General features: G+C 34.1%; 3 protein-coding genes across 3 annotated transcripts in view; 1 reads left to right on the forward strand and 2 right to left on the reverse strand.

Annotated features, from left to right (window-relative positions):
- Positions 1–152: 152 nt before the first annotated feature.
- LOC124444376 lies at positions 153–3,514 on the reverse strand. Its single transcript, XM_046994974.1, has 10 exons — positions 3,383–3,514; positions 3,162–3,311; positions 2,849–3,023; positions 2,588–2,745; positions 2,331–2,504; positions 1,738–2,107; positions 1,300–1,504; positions 991–1,193; positions 761–848; positions 153–595 (listed from the first exon to the last, which is right to left on the reverse strand). Exons 5-10 carry the CDS (start codon positions 2,358–2,360, stop codon positions 262–264), a joined length of 1,230 nt encoding a protein of 409 aa, XP_046850930.1. The 5' UTR covers positions 2,361–2,504; positions 2,588–2,745; positions 2,849–3,023; positions 3,162–3,311; positions 3,383–3,514; the 3' UTR covers positions 153–261.
- Positions 3,515–6,804: 3,290 nt separating this feature from the next.
- LOC124443529 lies at positions 6,805–7,931 on the forward strand. The gene is made up of 3 exons (XM_046993981.1): positions 6,805–6,844; positions 7,216–7,304; positions 7,467–7,931. Exons 1-3 carry the CDS (start codon positions 6,805–6,807, stop codon positions 7,776–7,778), a joined length of 441 nt encoding a protein of 146 aa, XP_046849937.1. The 3' UTR covers positions 7,779–7,931.
- Positions 7,932–11,356: 3,425 nt separating this feature from the next.
- Positions 11,357–14,849, reverse strand: part of LOC124443530 (interferon-induced very large GTPase 1-like) — a 12,629-nt gene continuing 9,136 nt past the window's right edge. Inside the window, exon 3 of the mRNA XM_046993983.1 lies at positions 11,357–14,849. This exon is cut by the window's right edge and continues 1,291 nt beyond it. Coding sequence (XP_046849939.1) covers positions 11,357–14,849 — 3,493 coding nt within the window.

A 14,849-nucleotide genomic window follows, 5' to 3' on the forward strand; every position in this document is an offset into this window, starting at 1 on the left:
ATAAAGGGCGTTATTTCTGCACCACTCTCCTTGTAAAATCATGGGTGTCAAAATAACACTTATTTTAACTGTTTTTTTAACTTATTTTTATACTTATATCAAAACTTTTATACTAACCCCTATAAATCATTCACTGATGATAAGTACACAGGTTAAACAGTAAATAGAATAATTTATACCAAAGATAATCAGCTTTTTTGAAAGGCCATAATATATACATTACGATAATGCATGAATATGCTTTGTTCAGGAAAGTAGAATTTATTCTACATCTATTTCATATCTATGGCAAATGTATTTTGTGTTACACCCAAATGGCTTTATCAAGTTAAATGGCAAATGTGAGGTTAACTCTTTAAAATATTTAATTTTAATTTCCTTCTGTTTTGACTGAGCAACTTCATAAGCCTGATAATGTTCAGAAAACCTGACAGTCTGTTTTCTTGAAACAACAAACATGGCATTTGCAACATTTTGGTTAATGATATAAATACCAATAACTCCCCAAAACTGGGGAAATTCAACATAATCATAACCAATGTGGACAGTAGCTCCTACTTTATATTTTGTTCCATTGATAGTAATCCATTTGGTACTAAAATTATAATAGGAAAAATATTAATATTATTTAGTTCACAGCAATTAATTGTGTACATAAACTTTACTGAAAAGCAAGTAAATAAAGAGCAATTTCAAGCAATTTCATCATTCACAATGAAGATATTTCAGTCACCCGACTAATTACATCAATCTGACTTACCTATACAATGGTGTTTGTCTGTTCACTTCAGGAGATTCTGTTCGAATGAGCCCACTCTCTTCAACATCACCAACATATATTGTTTTACCTTCAGAAAGACGAACATAAGTTTCTCTAATTACTGTAGCTGTAGCTTACATAAAAAATAAAACCAACTCAGGATAATGGATGCACCATTGAGCTATAACTATATATTGTATCTGAATGAAAGAAATCATTAAGAAATGCACCTGGCCCAATTTCAGTGCCTTTGCAAATAAACGTGCTATTTCCACCTTCAGCAGACTGTAGGCGATAACAAACTCCTTCTTGGTGCCTCTTTGCCAACGAGTATGGTAGGTTTATAAAATTACCAATCACTATTGCCAACCTCTTAAAGTAATGGTGTTTTGCTTCGTAGCGCATGCACCAACTTCGCACAAGAGGCCCAAATCTGTTAATTGATACAGAATACAAGCAAGAATTGTAAATTAGTTTTGAAAACTGCAGGTTTTTGAAGCCACATGGTTTGTAATTGTAAATCAGAATTCTAAACTTACTGAAGTATTGCTCTTGGCATATGAACCATGTAGTGCATCTTTGGAATGATACTGCATTCTGGAAACAATTCTTTAAAATTTTGTAATAACTTTTGAATGAGTATTTGAAGATATGAAACTTGCTCTCTGCTCACAATTGGAGTAAAACTTATACGAACAATTTGAAGTAAGGTACAGAGTAACCCCCAGTGCTGATCATCTACTTCTATAAGGTCACCAATAAGAAATGGCAAATGTAGGCCAAGACACCACATCTGATTTGCTAATAGGACGGAAAAGCGTCACAAATTATCTTCCTGAGGGAACGTGTGCTTATTACTTCATTTTTAGGGATCCCCTGACCTTAGAATACCTTATGGTATCAAATAGTTACATACTGTATATAGATCTATATAGAATTTAAGGATTCTTAAAATAGTGGAAAGGACATTAATGTACCGTGCTGCTTTAAACTATTGTCTGATGAAAGAAGTCTTTGGGCTTGAATTGGAGCAGGTTTATTGGTATCATTATGATAACCAAAATCAAATGCCTGCATCCTTTTATTAAGGTCGTCTAGTTTGAAGTATCTCTTTTCAAAGATGAATTCTTTTAATAATTCTTTAACAATGTATTGTAGCACACCTTCCAGTATATCATGCATAGCATCTGGGGGGAGTCCTCCAATGACATGATAGTACTTTGAGTTGTTAAGTAAAGAAAACTGATTCAGGCCATAAGTTTTTTTGAAATGCTCTCCTTGGTCCAGTTTTTGACACTGCTCATTGTAACCTTGCACTGTTCGCAAAACAAAGTCATCCTCATGAAACTAAACAAATAAGTTAAATTAAGTCACCCTAAACACAAACAGTATCTACCACTGAAACCATTTAAATTAATTAAACCAACACATTGTCTGAAGTAAAGCACTTTTATATGAGCTAAGTACTTTTTATTTTTCAAAGTTTACATACTATGGAGAAAGCATAAACCATGCAATAGATGCAGTGGCAAGTGTCAATTAAGCATTACTGTAGCTACATTATATATACCATTTCAGTTATTTCTGTAGCATTTCCCATACAGACTCTGCATTTTCTGTAAGACTGTGATCCTTGCTTAAACCCACCAAGATATTGTGAACCAAGATTATCTCCAGATATAAATGCAATTGTTCCTGCAAAGCATCTTCGCTGATTATTTATTATAAACTCATAGCCACCAACCTAAAAAGTTAATTTATTCCTTAATTTATTAGAGTTCTTAAAAGAACAAAACATGAAAACATGCATCAACACTAGTCCAATACCTGTTCTAATTTTTGAAGGTCTCTAAGAAATGCTCTTAGCACAGGTTCCACACCATATATCTTGAGATGCTTACTAGACACTAGTCCAAGTAGTTGAATGGAATTGAGGTGAGACCGGTGTTCAGGGCGTATATTGCCCAATGTATAATAAAAAGCGGCTATATGAAATGCAAAAGGTAACCGGAAAATTTAATGAAATAGACATTTTTAAACCTACAGTATGGGAATTACTAGCACATTAAATTAAATTATGGTACTAACCTAATTTAAGTTTGTTAGCTCTTGATCCTAATGGGTTACAAACTTCTACTTCATCAAAATAAATAAGAAGTTGCAATGCCAAGGGATCTTTACTGAATAGTGGGTGCTCTTTAAAGCCTTCACCATCACAATAATCAGACAAAAAATCACTGTTGCAAAAATGAGGATTTTCCACCTACACAAAATTGGATCGGATACTGTCATGTGCAGAACAAAGCTAAGGCAATGGTAATATTAAAATTTTCTATATTCAGCATTGTGTTCAATGGACAATTATATACATACATCACATGCACATGTAATCAACACAAACCTCGTTAAGAATTGACTCATCATTAAGAAGCTGTTGCAGACTTTCCAACAAGGGAATATAGTATGCATCATCTGTTTTTTCGACATCTCTCAATCTATTTCCTCTTCTTTTCTTTGTGTGGTATTTTCCAAGAACAATCTTTTGTGGTTCCTAAAAGTGAAATATTGATTGTAAAATTTTGATTACTTTTTATAAATTTCTAAACCAATTTTACAACTTACCACAAGATTAAACTCCTTCTTGTAGTATTCATATTGGAGATACTCTTGGTCAATACCAGCAAAAGGATTTGAGATTGGGTTGTCTTCATCAAATAACTCATTCACCTCTGGTAGGTTGTTTAAGTCAATCCCAGCGTTTTAAGGCAGCTAGTTATACCAGAATTTAAAAGGTTAATGCTTGTTTGAGTAACCTTCGTAGCATTCTCAACGAAGGAATCAACAACAGTTTGAGGTACACGTCCTCTGTCTTTGAAATTTAACAAACATAAAGCATTCGCTCTAGATAAATTGTCCTGGTCAGCCATAATGTCAAACTCTTCTCCCTGTTCAGGGTCTGTATTATCAATCTCATGATTTTGATTAGCATCGTCGTTTCCCTATCAGTATTCAACTCTGCGCTGTTCCTCGTATTGCGCACGATGTTATGTTTTCGAATAAGGTGATTTCTCAATGATAAAAATTTCTTAAACGTCCTGGCACAACCATCGATGCCACAAACAACATGAAAATTTGGTTCATCACGATGAACACGGCCAATATGTGTTATTAGTAATTGAAGAGAATCTGAAACGAATTCTAGGCAAATATTACATCGATATAGACGCTCCATGACATAATTCACTTCAAGAATACAATTCACTTCTGAAGAGAGTGCCGGCTCAACTCTGTTACCATATATGGTGTGAAATGTGATATTAGCGACTATATGCAAAAACGCGGTAAAATGCTTAAAGCCAACTGTCACTGTCAAACTGTTTCATATTTCATTTCATGCTTTTCATCGTGATTTCACCTGTTTGTGCAGCGTTGTCAAATTATATTTTATTGTGAACTAAACGTAAAACTCAATATTACCAGGCTAAAAGAGCCATTGGATTTAAGTTATTTGCTTTCGACGTTCTCCCTTCTTTTAAAAAGGTAAATACAAAGCTTTTTTGAATGTATTTTCTTATGAAATTTCTTGTGACACATACTTCTCCTCGTGCTTATATTTCATGTAGAAATTTTTGTATTTGTATTGTACAAATTTTTATACGTTTAAGGTCGGATGGATTCCACGTTGCTTGATAATCTTAAGAAGGCAGGGGTAAAGGACAGTGTAATTTCTATTCTTGAAGATGAAGAGGTATGTGTATAAAATTAAATTTAGCACGAGTGCATGAATTTTGCGTGTTGACGTTGTGACTAGACGACTTTTGTTGCTTTTGTTAACACTGCTTGGTAAATATGGACTCCATACCGAAAAAACAATACTTGAATTTAGTGGGGAAAATTATTGAGGGAAATAAAATGTAAAGATAAAAAATGACTAAGTAATCTAAGACGTCAAGCATTATGAGTGAAAGTTCAACTGCTGTGGCTCCAAACTACATTAGACTATAAGTAAAAATACCAAATCAATATTATTGCAGCATGCTAAGTTGATGTTCGAATAAATTACTTCATTTTTTTTACTCCGGTCCGCGGAATCCTGGCAAATGTTAAAGCCAATAAATTAAGCTGTTTTAGTAATTTAAAAAAGTTATTTGGAAAACGTTTTTGACAATGGATTTGAATGATAGTTCTCACTCGGAAAGCGAGTTTTACTACGACGAGCTTGGAAATATCGTGGAAAATGTTAGCGAAAATATAGCAGAAAACTTAAACATGGATGAAAGGGACGAAAGTTTTACGCATGAAATTCAAGATTACATTATGGCACAACGGCCATAACCGCTTGACAAGAAATAAATACGTTATTTACCGTTTATATTTCGGTCCGAATAGAAAAATAGTTCCTCTCGACATAAAAAACGGCCTTTGGCCTCTGGCCGTTTGGGACCTCTGGAAAACATTTTTACATTTATTTCACGCGCGTTCTGATTGGTCAAAGCCCAATCCAAACATCAAATGGCTGTTCTTTTTTCGCTTGAAGCGAAAAAACAACTCGACCAGTATCCTCCTGTACGAACCTCTCGCTCAGTCATTAACATATATATATCTTTTTAATTTAATTTTGATTTTTTGTACTTAAATAGTTTGATTCAGCTGGTATTTTAAACAATACATCTGATGAGCTGTTGAAGGCATGTGGCTTAAAAGGAGGGCAAGTTATACGAATCAAAAATGCATTGGCAACGATTAACAGCTTGGACAAGTTTCTACCATTAAGAAATGTTCCATCCACCATTGAACCATCCACCCAGAAGATCGCTTTATCCACTAGTCATTCCTTCGCCATAAATGACAATGTCAGCAATTCTTCAGCTTCAATTGAAGAAGCTCATTCGTCAACAGGCACACCGTCACCTACAACATCCAGTACACCTTGACATACCATAGCATCTGAAAAGAGTGATCAACCTTCACCAAGCTTTGTACTTGTGGAAGAAAGGAAACCGAACAAGAACTGGATAAAAGATTTTAAACTTCCTATTTCTGTATGTTAAATAATATACCTCATAATAGGTCACATTCTGATGTTAAAATTTATCTTTTGTATTTTACAGTTTTCTCCAAGAGTGAATGAAGCACTGCAAGCAGGAAAACTTAATGGAAACCTTAGGGATGAGTTTACTAGGGACATTTGTTCTTCTATTAAAGCTCATACAATGTTTCCATCCAGAGAAGAAAAACAAAGAGTGGCGTCCATGATTGTAGAAAAATATACTTTTCTTGTCGATTCACTTGGAGCTGGTACAGTAAGTCATATTCATATTACTTAATGCATATGATAATCTTTAGAAGAAATCCTATAGCTTTTCTCGCTATCTCTTATAATGTACAGCATGAACTTTCTTCGTTACAGGGGTCATGGTTGAAAGCAATCACTAATCGATTCAAAAACATGCGTAGAAAGAAGACAAATTCAACAACAAGATCTGTTTGTGTGTCTCAAACTACACAAAAGCAGCCAGAAGCAAAAATGAAAAGACGTAAGCTGTATGATGTTTATGATATGGATAATGGTGAGACTGCAGAAACGTGCGAAGAACATAAAAAAGCCATGGTAACCGAGATGAAGAAAACAAAAAGATATAGACTAATTAATGAGCTCATGGAGTTGACCTACCCCTACCGGCGCCAACAATTTATAAATGAACCAAAAGTGTTGAATGAGCTACTGACTGAGTATCCAGCTCTTCAGCTTGTTTCAGAGGTAAGAATAAATATTTTTTGAGCAGAACTATTGCATAGAACTATCCTCAAAATCATGGGGCAGCTAATTTTACCAGTTGTAGTTGACATCTTTTGCAGTAAACTTGCTTTTTTGGTAACTTGTATTTTTGCAACTGGAATAGGTAAAAGCAGAATTTGGTCGAATTTTGGCAGACCAAAATGCAGCCAGCAACATGGTTATCCATTACAATAATATGGTTCAAAATGTAATAAAATGGGCAGGCAATAGTGACAACAAACACATAAAAATATTGATGTCAGACATGGAGGCCATGCTGTTGAAAAAACCTAATAAGGAAGCTGGTATGTGTATTCAATTAAGTCTGTCCATTTACAGAGTTCCACCGGTGTATTTATGGGAGGGGTGCACAGGGGTGCTCACTTCTCTAAGCTCTCGTCAACAGCGTAGTGCATAGAGGGATAAAAAATGGCATTTTTCATGACTTAAGTTTTAATTAACGCGGAACATTTACTATTATTATATATAAAATATTTAGCGAATTTATTTGTTTCTAACATTTGGATTTTAGTCGCTCATAAAAACCAAGCCCCCCCTAAAAACTCTATGCTCGATCCACCACTGTAGAGTTTCATCTTAAAGCATGAGCACTTAAATCTACAATGGAAAAATGCGTATACTGTAAATATTAATCAGTTGGTTGTATATTTTGCAGATATAAGGAGTGCAGTTACAGCATTGATTATTCAGGTTGTGTTGAATGAAAAATCCACGGCAAATTGCTTAGTTTTCAAGATCTGCTGCGTAAGTAATAGATATCGAAACTATATAAAAACTGCATGGATTAAATTTTATGTATGCTTTAATAAAAATACAATTATATTACTGTCATGACATGACAATATTGTGTCTCACTTTCAATGTCCTAATAATTCTAATTGTGTTTATGTTTATGCTGTTGTTTAGGAAGATGACTCTTTTGATGATGAAATAGCAAACACCACCTACCCACGACTAATTGGATCAGGAGAATTAGGGAGTCTGGACCCCCTTGTAATTGCTACCGAAGGGCAAATTTTTTTAGATCTGTCAAAAAAAAATATAGAAATTTCATTGTCTATAGTACTACTTCTAGGTACATTTTACGTACTTAATATGGAGTATACACCAAAGGCCTGTAACATTTATGCCCTTTTGGAAGTAGTTTTGATGGGTAAGCCCGCAAATGCAAAGAAAAGGGTTTCAGTTCAAAAGTTTGTGAAAAGTTTGGGGCTTTAGAGATTATAAGATAGTAGTATTTCTAAGATGTTTTATATATTTAGTTATATATATATACATTTAACTTTACTTGTTTCATATATTGACTTGTTTATAGTATGTTTTATGTTTTGTATATATTTATATGTGTGAATACATGCATATAAATCATTTGATTTTTTTAAATATATTTAATGCTTAGCATTTTTGTGTCGCGTGTTTAACTGGCCTTACATAAAACAATAAGAAAAGGGGTTACAAAATAACACCGAATTTAAGTGTCATTTTGACACCGGACGCTAAGGGCTAAATTAGCACTTAAACAAGTGCTATAATAAGACCAAGAATAGGCGCTATTTTAGCACCAAACTCGGTGTTAATTTAACACCAGTAAGAAAATAACACCCGAAATGATGTTATTCTGTACCTTTTAATTTAACACGACTTTTTAGTGTTAAATTAACACCTTAAAATTTACAGTATATGTCTTCTTTAGTGACATAGTATGAAAATCTACTTTAAAATAAAAATGCCAAAAGCCATTCTAAAAAACTCTTCGAATTTCAAGCTTCTTTCATTACGATACTTCCAGCAAAAAATGTTTGCATGTAAATCCTAGAGTGAAATATATTGAGTAAAACAAATACACGGACACGAATAAAGAATTGAATAATTTAACCAAATATTCTTGAATACCTAGAACTTAGCATTCATACCTTATATTACTCCGGTCACTGGTGTGATCATCAGGAAAGATTTTAAGATATAAGCTTCCATAATTTCATTTCAAAAAATCTTAACACGCTCATTTCAATGAACGTTAAATTTCTCACAAAAAGATTTTTGCCTTTTATATAAAAGTAGATTTGTTGAATTAAATATCCCTTCATATAAATGTTGCGCGTGCACACGAGAAACAAAAATCGCCATCATGTCTGCGAATTTTCACCTACATCGATCTTTTAAAAATGATAAATTGCACACATATCAACTCAAGCATCAATACATGAGCATATGACAACAACACATACAAATGTACACCCATGACAAATAACAGGATATATGTTAATAGTAAAAACTGAAAGTTACATGTGGAAGTCTTGTACACTGTATCGCCCTATGTACTACAATAATTATTTCAATCTTTAAATTGAAATCAACGTCTACAATAACATCAAAATTTAAATTAATACATAAAACGAAGTGAATTGTCAGCGTGTGTTTGTTGCATATGTCTTAGACATTGTTTCACTAAGAAGCCAATTAATTTTGGTTTGATCTATCTTATATTCATTAAAGGGCATTCGATATGCTGTCGTATTTCTTTACAACGCACTGTTGACGAAAGCATGAAAATATTCGGAACTATGTCCAACTTACAAAACCTACAAAAAATTCCTGCTACGTCCTGAAACGGCTAAATACCTCAAAAATAATTTTTATTTTAAAACTAAAAAGTTAAAATGTATTTTAACCTGCCAACAAGCCTTTTCACCAATCCGCATAGCTGTTATGTCAAATTTTTTTTGACTTCATTTCTTTCAAGGTTTCTGTTTTCATCCCAGAATTTATCAAATAGCTTCATGTTTCCAATACAAAAAAATCTTTTGATAAATCCTCTGAACAAGACACGTTGAAGAATTTCAATGTCTTTTTTGTGTCAATCTTTCGTTGCTTTTTACAAAACGCTCCTCGATGTAGAGCAACAACGTCATAACAGATAGTCAGCTATTTAACTGATTTCATACAAACAAATTCGATCAGCCAATTGAGGACTCTGCATGAGCTTGATAGCGTCTTAAACCTTTCCATTAATAATTCTTCACTTCATAATTCTTCCAAATTTATGTCTTGGACTTCACAACGCCGCATTCTTGAACCAGATCTGTTCGTTGACTTAGGTGGTAAAGAACTTTAGTATCAAAAAGAACTTTGTAAACATCCTTTCCTCTATTACACAAAAGCATATCATAAATTAGAAACAGAGTTCATATCTTTTACAAATAGCCTTTCCTTTTTCCACATTGTTGGTGACGGCTGACACAAAAAAGTTTACCGAAGTATAATCCAATTTTTGTTTGACATCAACGCAGAAAGTGCAAATTGGTAACTCATCTTATGCTTTCTCGTTGAACTTTCTATGCCCATTGTGCCATTTGCAGCGTTTCCGCTATTTCGGATTGGTGCTATCGGTGTTGCACAAAGTCAGTAACAAATAATAATTTTGAGATTTAACTTAATATCACGAATATTTTCTTCAATTTAAAGGAATACGACAACAAACCTGCAGTGCTACCTGCTGGAAAATGATTGTTAATCGTTTCAAAAATCCTATCAAAGGTGGGATTTATAACAAACAAAAAAAGGAGGGAAATGTTTGAGAATTCACATATAATAAAAAGAATGGCCTTCGAATAGCACGTTTCACTGTATTTCTAATGAGCCTAAAGCAATTATTGTTCAGTGAAACACTATTCTAGCTTCGCAAAAACAATACCTGAAATTAGCTACAAAAAGAACCCTATTTATGAAACTTAAATATGCAACAAGCACACAACATGATTACAGCTGTTCCTCATAAGAAATCATTTGCTTAATAAACTTCATAACTATAGAAACTAAATTATTTACACCAAAAAAACAGAAAACTGTACAAGGCATGGTTGATTGTTCATATTTGTAGCATATGTACAATCCCAACACTTATACACATGCGCTCATATAGCTCATTGCACAACATTCTTCTTTGTTTCACAATAAACAAAACAAAATTATCCTTTAACTTTCCACATTTCTAAAACTATAGCCGTGAATTTTCAAGCTGAATGAACGTTGTAGCTAATACGGACCTCTTAATTTCTTGCGCCAGAGAAGTTCGTTTAAGACAATAGCTACTTCGAAAATGGATTGGATGAAAATGATTTGTACAAGGTCAAACCATAACGAGCAATGTTGTACAAGTCTGCCACTGATATAATCAACTCTTGTTCACCATTACCAACTTCACCAATCATACCCTCGATAGATAACAATAATGGAGATGGAAAGTCAATTCTGACTCACAGTATCGCCAGCACGCTTGATATGTCGTTGTTGTGTAAATTCCTGTGATAGGTTGGTTGTCGTGTTTAACAAAGTTTTTTCCGTCTTTCTATCACTGGACGGTATATAAATGACGACTTAGCAACGGTACGAGCACGGTAAAATTTATTTTCATTTTGGAAAGTTTTGGGTACGTTTTTGTAATTAAATCACTTGTCAGTAGTTTATAACTTTACATAGTTTTGAAAAGTGACAAAAGCTTCAAGAGGTATTCATTACTCATTTATCCTATTAAATACGTCATTTTAAATACTAATTGATTTGAACTATCAAAAATTCTCACTACTTAATGCTTCCATATTTTTAATAAAAAGTCGTGTTTGATGATTAATGATTTCAGTGGGTTCTGCAGTGTATTTTATAATATACCATGAGCGAGTTAATATCTATCGTAAACAAAGTTAAAGAAGATATAATGATATTGCAAAGCAAAAAATTAAACATATCACTCTATACAATTACATATCAGTTATTACACGATGCCTGAAATTTACATTTTATAATTTGTAAGTTTCCTGCAGCTGCTCTTTAGCATCTTTGAAGGTCACATTTTTCCAAGCTGAAGGGATGTAAGGTTCTTTTGCCTCATAATGTTCAGCTAGTTCTTTTGAGAACTTTACCATAAACCACTGCCAATATTTAGAAGGTTCAAATGAAGGATCTGGAGGAATTGTCCAGGATTTGTAGTAATCGTTTACTGACTGATAATCTTTACACTCATACCATTTACCACCGGTGTTAAAGTTTCGAAATGATGAATTTCCAGCTACCAAAGATGTGCACATATTAGAAGACAAAATCTGAGTGTCTTGATAGCGATAACCTGTCAAGCCCGGGGGACGGTGTATTCGTGTTGAGTGGTTACCTGGATGGCCTTCAATAGTCTGATCACACAAACCTTTACAAAATGGACAGACGCACTGACAGCCAAATATTGCAGGGAAAAGAATTTCATGTGGAGCTGGATCCCATTTCCCAATAGTTTCACTATCAACATCAGCTAGTTCCAACGTTTTCACAAATTCCGAAATACGTTTACGAATTTTTGTTTCGAATACGTCAATATTTTTTAAATCTTCATTTATTGTCGCAACACCAAACATCTCATTCGTGATGGCAAGCGTGGAACATTTTTGCACAAAATATCTAATCCAGTTTATCACTTTAAACTTTCCACTTTCTTTTTCCATTTCACGTCTTGCTTCTTGACTGGCAAATTCAATCGCAGTGGTGATATTTGACTTGATCTTTTGCGTTTCCTTCCTCACCAGCAATCGAACCATAGAAGGTTGTCTCTTCAAGCAATAATCTTCCACTGATTCTTGCAATTTTTTCTTCAGAAATTTAACTGGATTCTCAAAATACGGAACAAACAAATCAAACATACCTTTCTCTCCAAGTTGAATTAAAACACTGGCATGATAAGGGCCTTTGCTTTGGAACATGCTCTTTGTTAAAAGTTCACCAGTCACAGCAGGTCCCATGGTCTTGTTAAGCTCTGATTTGATAGGCTCAAGAAGCACATCGACCAGCGAGTTAGCAGCCAAAACTTCTTTCTCCATTTCGTTGACAAGATTAACGAAATATGTTTCTAACCTCGGCCTAAAGTTTTGCTGCAGGTCGCGCCTGATATCTCGTTCCTCAACGTAATGCTTCTCCATTTCATCAAAAATTTTAACAGTGCATGCAAAGGTGTATATTAAAATATCACAAATCAATTCTTTCTTAAATTTAAAGCGTTCGTTTTCAGATGCTTTTTCTATAGTAGAGGTTACTTCATGGTACATACGTGTTAGGTGATCACGAGAGTATCTAACAGCAGTTTTCGAAGTGTCCTTTGCAAAGGCAATTCCTTTAGAGACTGCTTCGTCTTTGATATTTTTTGCGCGAACGACGGCTTCATTTTTTCCAAATCCCATCAAACTACCAAACTTCTGTAAAATAGATTGCTGTATAGAAATCTTATTCGCATCAATGAAAGGATCCATCCTGTCAAAACTCACAATTATATATTCCTTATCTTTAAGTTTTGATTCCATAACAACATTAAAAGCGCGATTCGTATCACAAAGCACGTCTACCATTTCACTATTTACGTCTTTTTTTTGTTCTTCGTAAGCAGGGACCTCGTCGATCCAAGGTTCCCATAATTGTTGAAACGCTGCTTTGCATTTTTTTAAATCACCTGTATTCTGAACAGATGCAATGAAGGTTCGGGCTCTTTCAAGTAGCTGTTTTTTGTATTTCTGTTTCTTATCCTCGACTTCTTGTAGCTGCTGCAAATGGTTGAAAGTGGCCTGGCAACTTCTCATTGCAGTCGTTTGATGATTTTCCTTATGTTGCTCAATTCTGTTCATGACGTTTTCCTCCCACTGTTCAAGAGTTGATCTATCTTCACTGTTTTCAATAAAACTCTTTATAGAATTTTCCATTTTTCTCTGAAACTCTTTTGCACTTTCACGAATCTTTATTTTGCCTTTTAACCATTGCTGAGAGCGCTCTTCAAGCGTTGAGCATCTTGTCAAGCTTAGTTGGATTATTCTTTCAATTTCAGCCATTCCATTCACCAAATTTTTAACATATTCCTCAAAATACATCTTGTCTAAAGATGTAAAAGCTATCACTTCAATTACATTTTGGAAACTAAAAATAAAATTTTCCTTTAGCATTGCTTCCCAGAGAATCTTTACTCTATCACGAAATTCAGAAATACTGTTTTTACAAACATCCTTTGAGCACATGAATTTAATTATATTTTTCTTTAGTTCTAGCACAGCACTGCCGTAATCTGGGTTAATTGGAGTCATAGGGGGACTTCCTTTTAGAAGACTTGGCATGTAAAACACGTCTTCGTTTTCGTCAAATGCAATAATGTCGTCGAACTTTTGAAACTTATCTTCGCAGTTTTCATATATTGCAGCAAGCTTGGCCATTTTGTCTAGATCTTGTTTTAAATTGTGCCGATCTGTCATTAGCTTCTCATTAGCATCAGCTGCAGCAACATTTTGATGGACGATTTTACAAAACTTTTTCTTATTTACAAGTTTCATTTTCAGGAAAGCATGAACAGCAATCTGCAAAAACTCCTTCATTTCATTCTGATTTTCACCAAAGACATTGATAATCGTGATATCAGCAACACCAATAGCAAAAGTTGCCAATTCATTATCGTGTTCTCTCAATTTTGGGTCAGACGTTCCTCTCAGACCTTCAGTGTCAATAATCAATAAGAATCCAACGTTTGACACGGTTTTAAGCTGATAACTGACTGGAACAAGACTAGCAAAAGCACCACGAGTACATCTTCCTACACTTACAGGAAATTCTAAACCAAACATTGTATTTAACATTGTCGATTTCCCTGAACTTTGAATACCAAACACAGAAACAACGAAAATTCTAGAGTTATTTGTTTTGCATTCCAATTCTTTATAAACAGCATCAAACCATTGTAAAGGTATGTAACCGGCATCACCATCTAATAATTCCAAGGGATGACCAGACAGAAGAATATCAGCTGCAGCACCAGCATAGTTATTCGTTACATCATTTGACAATAGATAAAGTTGAGCAAGTTCTCTAATGATATGCTCCAAACTGAATGAAGACTTTGAAATTAATGCTTCCAGTTTCTTCAAACGATTTTCTGCGTGCGATCGTTCTGGGTCTTCATTAAATTCTTTACTTTTCTTTTGAAGAGAAAGAGTGGCCTGGCGATATTCTTGATGCAACTTCGCCATCACAGAAAGAGACGTCTTATCTAAAAAATGCTTTACTTGATGTAAATTTTCATTTCGTTGAACTTCCTTTAACTCAACGATTGAATTAAGAAAACTAAGAACATCTTTGTTCATTGTATAAAAAGAACACCTCTGAGAATCTTTTTCGTCTTCAATTTGTTTGTATAGTTCAGCAATGTCGTTTTGCCTAGTCGATTTTTCATTGCTTCGACGAAATTTTGGATTATATTTCTTTCTTTCTAAGTCTGCC

This window comes from Xenia sp. Carnegie-2017, unplaced genomic scaffold (assembly GCF_021976095.1).
Source record: "Xenia sp. Carnegie-2017 unplaced genomic scaffold, XeniaSp_v1 HiC_scaffold_21, whole genome shotgun sequence".
In the NCBI taxonomy this organism is placed as follows: domain Eukaryota; kingdom Metazoa; phylum Cnidaria; class Anthozoa; order Malacalcyonacea; family Xeniidae; genus Xenia; species Xenia sp. Carnegie-2017.

Excerpts from the sequence above, each read along its gene's own strand:
- LOC124444376 (XM_046994974.1), bottom strand. The coding sequence starts at position 2,360 with ATGGGAAATGCTACAGAAATAACTGAAATG. Across the intron at positions 2,108-2,330 it reads CTACAGAAATAACTGAAATG|TTTCATGAGGATGACTTTGT; the intron begins GTATATATAATG and ends TTATTTGTTTAG. Across the intron at positions 1,505-1,737 it reads CAATAGTTTAAAGCAGCACG|AAGTAGATGATCAGCACTGG; the intron begins GTACATTAATGT and ends GTGACCTTATAG.
- LOC124443529 (XM_046993981.1), top strand. The coding sequence starts at position 6,805 with ATGGAGGCCATGCTGTTGAAAAAACCTAATAAGGAAGCTG. Across the intron at positions 6,845-7,215 it reads AAAACCTAATAAGGAAGCTG|ATATAAGGAGTGCAGTTACA; the intron begins GTATGTGTATTC and ends TATATTTTGCAG. Across the intron at positions 7,305-7,466 it reads TAGTTTTCAAGATCTGCTGC|GAAGATGACTCTTTTGATGA; the intron begins GTAAGTAATAGA and ends GCTGTTGTTTAG.